General features: G+C 56.5%; 1 protein-coding gene across 1 annotated transcript; it reads right to left on the bottom strand.

Annotated features, from left to right (window-relative positions):
- Window positions 1-1,684: 1,684 nt before the first annotated feature.
- On the bottom strand, window positions 1,685-2,656 carry MAFB (MAF bZIP transcription factor B). Its single transcript, XM_007934667.2, has one exon. The coding sequence runs from the start codon at window positions 2,654-2,656 to the stop codon at window positions 1,685-1,687; it is 972 nt and encodes a 323-aa protein (XP_007932858.1).
- Between the last annotated feature and the right edge of the window lie 7,636 nt (window positions 2,657-10,292).

Raw genomic sequence — 10,292 nt, forward strand, 5'->3', positions numbered from 1 at the left:
AATACAAACTCAAGAATGCATCCGGCCAGCAGCGCCAGCGATTTCAAATGGGGACTAAAAAATACACTTTCAGTTTGGTATTTTTGTCAGTGCAACTTAAATCCTTTTACTGACCTGCAGAAAAAAAAGTAATAATAATTAAAAAAGAAAAAGAAAAGCCACCCAGATCTTCCCTAGACCTATTATACAACGGAACGGCGGAGGAACACCACCAATAACTCGCCCCCTCTTTCAGAAGCCGGCAAAGAAAACACACATAACTGTGTTGATCTAAAAAACGCACTTGAAAGTTTCAAAGTTACTTGTCAAGGTTTGGGTTTTCGGTACATTCAGAGCGTGGCAGTTGATTTCAACGTAAGCGCGGAACCACCGGCAGGCAAAGCCGCTCCGCCTTAGGAGCGCTGGGGCCTCTGCAATTAGTAGGGTCCTGGGAGGTTGCAAAGGGACCCTGGGGTGAGTCTAGTTACAATAAAAAGCAAACAATATTTTCCTTTCCTTTCTTGTTGGGGGTGTCAATTTGGCCTGAAGACTAGGAAAGAATCTCGAACGGGCCGTGGGCTTCCGGGGTGCGGAAGTCTGCAGCTGCCCTGCCCTGGTATTGGGGAGCCGGGACTCCAGTCTCTCAGCACCCAGCAAAATTGAAAACTAAAGTGGGAGGGAAAAAGTGACTCAATGGGGGCAGGGAAGAAGGAAAGAACATGCAACTTCCAAGGGTGCCCCAAGACAAAGTTGTTTTCTGGTGCTGATGCAAAGTGCCCGGAACTTTTATTTCTCTACTTATATATATATTTAAAAAAAAAAAAAAAGTCAATAATAAACCCAAACAAAGACACTCAGCTTGCGGCCACGTTCTCTAAGCGATTTGGCGGGGCGGGTATTTACAAGCCTACAGCCGGGACTGAAACCCGAACAGCGCACGTAGCCGCGGGAGTTTCTGAACTGCGATCCCTTCCACCCAAAGAAACAAGGGGGATATGATCCATGATCAACAACATGCTAAAGTTAAACAAGAAAATGGTACAAAATAGAAATTATTACCATACATGTCCAGCATGCAGGATTAATATTTTTAATGCAGATTTTCGTATTTTTTTTTTCTATATAATCGAGCAGGCAATCAAACTGATGAGGTTTGCGCGCTGAACGTCCTAACAGGCCTGGGTGTTCTCCGGACCCTGGACAGACAGGTCCATCTGTCCTTTCGTCCTCCGCGCAGCCTTGTCTCGGGCCTGCTGGGACGTTAATGTCCCCTTTCTCTCCTCTCCCCGCTGCTCTCTTCCTGGGGCAGACTGCGCTCCAGGCAACCAGGAAGCGGCCCGGGTTTTACGCACAAAGTTCTGAAACCAGAAGTCTCCAGCGGGTCTTGGCGACTCCTTGGGACTATGCTTCGCTGCCCTCCAGCCTGCAGAAAAGTTGCTCCGGGACCTCCCACCCCTTGGTCTCTCGGGCTCTGCTCGAGTCTGGGAGGCAGCGCTGGCGCGCGCTGCTCTTGCCTTGGCCGAGGTCCCTGCCCGCCCGCGCGCCCGCCCTTCGCCCGCGGCCCGCGCGCCCTTCCTCCCTCTCCAAGTCAAACAGGTCAAGGCTGGGGCTGTGGCAGGGACAGGGTCCGAGAGGGTCCGGGGCTGGGGACACGGGATGGGGAGTCCGGGCCGGGGCAAGGGCGGGGGCCGAGACTGGCCACAACTCACAGAAAGAACTCGGGAGAGGAGGGGCTGTCGCTGGTGGAGCCCGCCTCCCTGAAGCCGGAGTTGGCGAGTTTCTCGCACTTGACCTTGTAGGCGTCTCTCTCGCGGGCCAGCCGGGACACCTCCTGCTTAAGCTGCTCCACCTGCTGAATGAGCTGCGTCTTCTCATTCTCCAGGTGGTGTTTCTGCTGGACGCGTTTATACCTGCACGACTGGGCGTAGCCCCGGTTCTTCAGGGTCCGCCGCTTCTGCTTCAGGCGGATCACCTCATCCTTGGTGAAGCCCCGCAGGTGGCGGTTCAGCTCGCGCACTGACATGGAAACGAGCTGGTCGTCGGAGAAGCGGTCCTCCACGCTGCCGGTGCCACCCGCCGCTGTTGCCGCGGCCACCGCGTGCGGCCCCGGCCCGGGGTGGCTGGTGGGTAGCTGCTGCGTGGGGCTGGCCGCGCTGGACGGCGGAGGCGAGGCTTGGTGATGGTGGTGATGGTGCGGGTGCGCGTGTGGGCCCAGTTCGTCGTGGGCCACACCGGCGGCCGGGTACGCGTGGTGAGGGTGCGGGTGGTGGTGGTGGTGGTGGTGGTGCGCGCCGCGGAAGCCGTCGAAACTCTGCAGCGGCTGTGGCACCGGGTGCGAGCCGATGAGCGCCTCCACCGCGTCCTCGGGCGTCAGGTTGAGCGCCTCTGGATTCATCTGCTGGTAGTTGCTCGCCATCCAGTACAGGTCCTCGAGGTGGGTCTTCTGCTCGGTCGGGCTGAAGCTAGGCGACGAAGGCACCGAGCTGCACGGCGTGCTGAGTGGCGTGGACGACACCGAGCCAGCAGGCTGCAAACGCGTACAGAGTCGGCCTGGGCGCTCGGCGCGACCCAGAGGCTCCTTTTTCACGTCAAACTTAAGCAGGTCGAAGTCGTTGACATACTCCATGGCCAGCGGGCTGGTGGGCAACTCGGGCCCCATACTCAGCTCCGCGGCCATCGCTGACGCGGGGCGCAGCCGCCGCCGCCGCCGGAGAAACTTTGCGGCCGGCCGGGGCGCGCCGAACCGAGCGCGGGGACGAAGAGTGGCGAGCCGAGAAGGCGGGGAGCCGAGGGCGCAGCGGGCCGGGGCCGCCGGCCAAGCCTTTGTCTGGGGACGCGGCGGTACGCCGTTTAGTCCCGAGGCTGCTCACACCGCCCCAGAGCTCCGGGCTGTGGCCGCGCCGGGGCCAGGCCGGGCGGAGCCAGGCGGGGTGGAGAGGCGAACCGGGAGCGCAGCGGGGTGAGGGGAGGCTCAGGACGAGCGCCCGCCACTCGCTCCCTAGCTTTCTTGCTCTGGGGAGCTCTCGCTCGCAGCCGCTTGCAGCCTGGCCGTGCAGCTGTGCTGGATCCGGCGTCGCCGCCGCCTTTTATCGCTTTCCTGATGTCACCCGGGCGCGGGGGCCCAGGCGGCCGGGCGCGCTGTCCAATGGCTGCACGGCCCTGGCGGCCGGGCGGCGCAGGGCGGGGCGCGCCTGACAGCTCCTCCGCCCCCCGTGTCAGCTGACTCGCAGCGGGCGCAGCCCCAGATCCGCCGCGGCCTGGCTGAGGGCCGGAGCCGAGTGGCACTGCCGGCCAGGGCCCAGCCCCCTCGTCCTCCGGGTCCTGGCCCGGGCGCGCTCGCCTCCCGTGCGCCCCACCCCCAGACTGGGCTGCCGCTTCCACCCCGTCGCGCGCATTCCTCTCCCTTTACCCAAGCCCGTGTCACCCCCTAGGAGGCTCAGAATGAGCACCAGGACGACTCCTCCTCGTCCCTTTGTTCCCAAGCGGCCCCCGCCCGATGCGGGACGCTCCGTGTGTCCACACTGCTTCGGGGCCATGCGTGTGCTGCGCAAGCCTGTGTTTCTGGAGGTCTGGGAGTAATATGTGTTTGAGGGGGTGGGGTTAGGACTCCAAGAGTTGTGTTCAGACACGACTCTTGGCCTCTGGGGACCCTTCTCTGGGCCAGCCGAGTCTCCCTCTAGGCGGGTGCGGTGTCCGAACCCTAAAACACGACTCCACTGGCCCCGCTGAGCCCGCGCTCATCCCACCGCCAAATGCACACGACGAGAGAAGCTGCTAGAGAATCGGCCTAAAGGCTCTGAACATTTTCTCCTACCAGGTGCCCGACACTCTGAGCGCTCCGAGGCGTGAGGCCGAGGCGAGCCTGGGAGAAGATTCCGGGTAGCTCTCCGCTGAGAGAACCGGCCCTGTTTTTGTTTGAACGTTTTGTAACGATTAAGCAGATCTGGGAGTCTGCAAGCAGCTCAGAAGCTCAAATAGGCATAAAGTGCGACCTCAAGTGGCCACTGTGCGTAAAGGCGCGCGGAGCCTCCGAACCCGCAGCAAGAGGTTTGAAGGTGCTTGGGACTCAATCGGGTTTCGCAAGTGGCCCAACTGGAGCTAACTAAAAACGCAGGCTGTGTATGCACTGCAGCCTGAGACAGGTTCTCCTCGACAATGCGCAGCAAACACCCCTCACCTCAGGTCCCACCCTCGGACTCAGTCGCGAGTGGCGCGCTCATCTCCCCTCTGAAACTCGGCGTCCTAACCCTCGAGGGTGGTTCGCCGGCTGTTCTGCGTCGGGGAAGGTCCTGGGCTAGGGAGGGCCGGTGGCCGAAAGCGGAAACAGTGAGGGGATCTAGGCCTTACCGACCAGAAAACTCCCTGGAGCGCAGACGGAGAGTCCGGAGCGCGTCGAACTAGGCATCCAGACAGGGCGCTGCTCACCCTCCCTACTCAGGTCCAAGATGGACCGAGATAACGGGTTCTTCAGGAACCCGCAATCCGGACGATGAAACCCGATAGATCGCGAATTCGCTGGACCCGGAGGCCCGACCCGCCTCTCGCACCACCTCCAGCTCTCCAGCTTTGAGTACGTGCAGCGAAAAGCAGGGGAAGCGCGCCGTAGGTGAGTGTGTCCTGGCCGCTGCGGGCGCGGGACAAGTCGGGACCAACGCCGCGTGTAGGGTGCAAGTGAGCCGCACCAATGCGAACGCAGCCAATTTTCTTTTTCTTTACTTTTCTTTTTGAAGTGTTAGAAGGTAAGATATTTGTCTCCAATTAAACCGGGTCTATTCTCTTGCGCGCTCGGGGAGACTGGGTTTGGGCGTGGTCTGAGAGGCTCCCTATTTTTAATAAATGAATTTTTATAACTAAAACTTGTACTGAAAGGTTTAAATCAGCAACTGTAATGCGGACAGAGCCGGTCTTCAACCCTCTCTGAGAAGCGTGCTCTCGCAGAAACGATTCTTCCGCCTCCAGCTAAAGCCTGGGCCCGGCAGCTGTTCCAGCCCGGCCCGAACCTAAGTGTCCCGGTCGTGTTCGCTTGCTGTGAGCGCAAGTCGGACCACGGCTCAGCCAGGAGCGTCTCAAGGCCGCGCTGGGCGGGCCACCTCGGGTCTGTGTGAACTAAGGCTCAGCCTGGAGGTAGCTGGCGGCGGACAAACGCGCCCCACTCTCCCTGCGCCCCCTGAAGCCGGCAGGCAACGCCCTCCATGCCGTCCCTCCCAGAGCGCGCCAGGTGCGGTGACCTTCTGCATGCGCACCGAAGCGCCCTGGCTGGGCTGTGTCCCTCGCATGTCCCCTCCGATCTGCCTGACCCTCGCCGTCGAGGACCCAGACTCCTGTCTCAAAAATGTGGCCTGGCAAGGCCCTGGAGTTCCTGCACCCCCAGCTCTGGGCTCCAAACGTCCCGCCTTCCTGCCAACGTCTTTTATCGGTCTCAGCGTTTCTAAGACTCGGGCTTTGTTTGGGCAAGCGCGCTCCTCTCCGTCCCACTAGCTCTGTCTCTGCTGTGGTCATTCTCCTCCCGTGAACTCTAACTGGGATTTCTCTGCGTATCCCAAGGTTTTCCCCTTCCTTTGTCGCGCTCTCAACCTAGCCACTCCCTCCTCGGCCCCCTGCCCCGCCACAAAATGTTGTGGAGGAAAAAGCCCCCATCCTACCCGGCTGGGGTGAGTGACCGAAACACGCAGGTCGCTCTGGGGTGGAGGCCCTGCGGGACAGCCCACCCCATCTTGTTTTCCCGCCTCTCCCAGCCCCTGTTCCTGCTCTGCTCGGCCGCAGGGTTGCAGCGGCCCAAGCCCTGTAGCCTCCCGTTCCCGTCAGCCACGGCAGGCCGCCAACACTCGCTGCCTGGGGGCTCGGGGTCAGTGCGCCCGACACCCGATCCAGGGATTCACAACTGTGCCAGACGGCTGCACTGCGTTCCGACCAGACTGGCAGCGTCGAGAGGAGGGAGGAGGACTGGGAGAAGGGATGGCGGGCGAAATGGAGAATCGAGAAAGACGTGAAAGGAAGAGCTAAGGGAAGGGACCTGAGAAACGGAAGCTTCCTTGGAAGGGAAGCCCGGAGAGTCTGGCGGCGGCCAGGGTCCTTTTACTGAACAAAGTTTGTTGTCTCCAGCTTCTGAAATGTCAATTTCAGCTTTTCATTCAAAAGCAACTCCTTCCCCACACGCATCCCAGGTTGGGCCAGAATGATGTCTCCTGGGCAAATCACTTAGGGGTTCTTTAGACACAGATGGAGGGGTGACCCAGGAGGCTCTTCGGCGGTCCCAGCAGCCGCGGAGCCCCGGGACATTCAGGGGAAGGGGAAGTTACTCTTTAGGGGAGCACCGGGCCCACGGCCGGGCTCCAGTGGGAAATCCGCCGGGCCGCCCCGGGTCGCCCATGCCCAGCCCACCGTGCGCCTGAGCCCTGCGCGGTGTTCCCGGCAGCCGCCTTCACCAGGAAAGTCTGCCTTAGACCCGTCGCTTCCCTGAGGGCTGCAGGTGTTTGGTGCACGAGAGGACGTCTGTATGCGCGCGTGGGTGCAGCGGGTGGGAGCATATAGGAGGGGCGTGTGTGTGTGTGTGTGTGTGTGTAGGCGCGCGCCCGTGTGTGTATTGGGTGAGGAAGCTCAGGCCCAGGACGCACCGAATCGCGGAGCCTGCAACTCCAGACGCAGAAACCCCCTGCGTTGCTGGGATGTGCCCCCCTGCGTCTCCAAGAAGAAGCTGGTGATCCCAAGGGCCACAGGGTCCAGTTCTGCCAGTGAGGAATCGAGGTCAAGCTCAGCTGTCCCCCTTCTGCATTTGCATCACCCAGATGAAGGCCACCTGTCTCCTCCAAGGAGCCCTGAAGTCTCTGTCACCTTTGCCTAGACCCAGCGGGAGAGGATTCTGGTCTCCCATCCTCGGTGGCGCCTCCCTCAGCCGGCGCCTGCCTGAGGAGGAGAAGGGAGGTTTTTCTGCCTTTCTTCCTTCTACCCAAAGGCAGCTTTCACTTCCACTTTTCTCTGCCCCACACAATAGCCATCAGATTCCAACTCACTATTTCCAAGGGGAGCTCTGGCCCGTAATGCCTAAGGCATTTGACTGTTACCCACAAGACTGGGGGTTCAAAACCACCAACCAGCCACTCCTCAGAAGGAAGACTGGGCAATGTACTTCGGTAAATATACCGCCTGGAAACCCAAGGAGGGGGCACTATGAGTCGAATGGACAGCAGTGAGTATGGAATATGAGTATGCATTTCCAAGGAGTGCTTCTTAAAGCTCCGGGTCCTCCTCCATGATGCTTTAGCAGCTGAAGACTCTGCAGAGTTAGGGTGACTCTCGCTACCCACTGGGACCTGCGGAGTCCTGGCTGCCTCCCTGGGTACCAGCACACCCCACATATACATGCACCCTTGGGAGAGGCAATTTCATATTAAAACATGTTTCATCTTTTGCTCTTTGTTTTAATGTAACTACTGGAAATTTTTACAATACATATATGGCTCACGTTCTGGCTTTATTGCACATTGTTGAACTAGACAACCAGTGGGCAGCATTGCCCCCAATGTAGATGAGATGTTTGATGACAATATTCCTTTCCATTTGTCCAGGGATTTGCAAAGCCTTGACTACTCACGTTCTCATTCAGTCCTAACAACACTAAAAAGTAGAAAGTATTGTTTTCCAGAGATAGATGGGTGCATAGAAAAATAGGGAAGGAGGGAAAAAAGAGATGACAGTGGTCTGAGAGCTTTATGTTTATCAACCCATTCAGTTCTCACAACTGCCCTATGAGGTGGGTAGAATCACTCACCTTTTACGCAAAGGATAACGAGACTCAGAGAGGCTAAGTGATTTCTTTAAAATTACACGGCTGTGGTGAGCTGGAACTTCTGGCTCCAAATCCAGTGCTCAGAATACTATAAAGAGTCCAGTCTCCACCTCAACTGGGGTGGCATCCCAGGAATCAGTCAGCACAATTTTTCTCCAGTTGTCACTGGGTCAGGATTTCCAACTCTGCCCAAGATTAGTGGTTCTGTGCAGGTCACAGTTGATCCTCTACCATGTGCCAAATCCAAGCCAAGGTCGTGTTTAGTGTGCCTTCTTGTCAATGACAGTCGGAAGACCTTGGGCTCCTTCTCCTTCCCCTGCCTCTTTCCCAGGAAGTGCCTGAGCAGGGCAGGAGGGTGGGAGAGAGACTCATGGGAGAAGAGGTGGTACAAGCCAAAGGAGAGAAACTTTGTACAGTCCTCCCATCTTGTCCTTTGCCTATGGCCTCAGCCCAACCTTGATCTGGGTCCTGATGCTTGGTTCTACCTCTGCCCCTATCCATCCATCCATCTCTAACTATCATTCACCGCAGAGAGTGGTGGAGGTGGCTCAGTACTGGTGAGAAGCTCATTGCTACTCAAAGCCACAGTTCAATGAGGGATGACCAGGAGGGCTGCCTTCCCTCCTCTGCCCCCTATAAACCCAGGGCACTGACTTCCTTAAGTTACTTCACAGCTCCAGCTGTGGCCTGCCATAGGGCCTTTGCACATGCCATTTCCCCTGCCCAGGATGGGTCATTCTGTTTCTGAAGAATCTGGGTAGGGAAATGGTCTGTGGGTCTTCCAAGGCTTGGGGGTAGGGAGAAGAACCTACTGGTGAGGACATGGTCCTGGTCACTCTAGGGAAATCACACATGGCAGGGCCTATGGCAGGGCTTATTCCTCCATCCCTTCTTTCTCCAGGTTTGAGGGAGGCCTTAGGAAGTAATGTAGTGAAGTTCAAGGTAATGGTTTGGTCAACTAGTCCAAGTATTTTTCATTTGCAAAAATGTGGTAGAAGCACATATTCCTAAACCACAATCTGATTTTATAGATCTGAAGAGAGCCCATAAAATTGTGTTTTAATAAGTTCCCTAGGTAATTCTGGGGAGCTCTGGTGGCATAGTGCTTAAGGCATTTGACTGCTAAGCAGAAGGCTGGAGGTGCAAACCCACCAGCCACTCCTCGGAAGGAAGGTTGGGCAAACTACTTCCATAGTGATACCGCCTCGGAAACCCAAGGAGGGATCACTATGAGTCGGGTCTGACTCAACGACACATAACAGCAACAACAACAATAGGTAATTCTGATACATGGGGTCCAAGAAACACACTTTGCCTGTGAGTTCCTGAAGGAAGAGGCGCTGCTGGAGTTATCACCCAGTGACCAGTGCAGCACCCACACCAGGAGGAACTCAATTACAGTTGTGGAATGAATGAATGAATGAATGAAGTTAGCAACTGAGCAAACGCTGATGCTTCCTTGCAGTACAGTGTCTCAGAAATCTCAGGCCTTGGCTGCTCACCCTCCAGCCGCCTCCTCCCTCTTAGTTAGCAAGCAACCCTAAGGCTCTCCTTACTCTGTCCTCCTCGGACCGGGGGCCAACTCAGAGGAAGCCTGGGTTACCTGAGTGCCCCTGCCCCACTGGTCTACCCACATTCTTCCTCCCTTGTTGGGATGCTCTTCTGGGGTCCAGGGCTCCAGTTTCTCTACCATTCAGGGGAAGAAGATGAAGTCTTCTCACTGTTTACAGGCCAGCCACCGAGCCAGGGCTAATCCAGTCGCCAGGGCCTGTTGGCCTGTTGAGAGAATAATGCGGTTTGGCTTTGCCAGAAGTGGGGCTCCGTTTAGCCAGGAGCTTCTGTGGCCACTCAATCTCTTGTTTTCCCTTTCTACTTTTTAAAACATTATACAAGACTACTTTCTCATTGTAAAAAAATGCAACAATGTAGTTTTTAACGTCTGTGTCTAGAGCTGCACTTGCTTTTTATGTTTACTGGACATTCTTCCATGTCATTACATGGAGTTATAGTTCTTTCTCTTTAACTAATACACAGCATCTCATCCAACGGATGGTCTGTAGTTTTTTATCCAGTCCCATATTGATGAACATTTAAGCCAATTTCAATCCTTCACTTTGGCAAACAGTGCTGCAACAAACAGCATTTTACATGCTACTTTTCACGTCGACAAGCCTTTCTCTAGAATAAAAAAGAGCCACTGCTGTCGAGTCGATTACTACTCACAACTACCTCCATCGGGTTGCCAAGGCAAACCAATCTTTAAGGAAGTAGATTGCCTCATCTTCCTTCTGCTGAGCGGCTGGTGGCTTTGAACTACCAACCTTCGGGTTAGTAGTCAAATGCCTTAGGCACTGCACCACCTAGATATCAAAATATGAAATTGCTACACATTTGCAGTGGTTCTCTCATGGAGCAGCTGGTGGTTTCAAACCTGTGACGTTTTGGTTGACAGCTGAGCACTTTGACCACTGTGACACCAGGACTCCTTTATTTTCAATGTCAGTACTATCCAATTGGGAGCTCTGGT

The sequence above is a fragment of the Orycteropus afer genome, unplaced genomic scaffold (genome assembly GCF_000298275.1).
Source record: "Orycteropus afer afer isolate SDZICR_OR568_19922 unplaced genomic scaffold, OryAfe1.0 scaffold00020, whole genome shotgun sequence".
NCBI lineage: Eukaryota > Metazoa > Chordata > Mammalia > Tubulidentata > Orycteropodidae > Orycteropus > Orycteropus afer.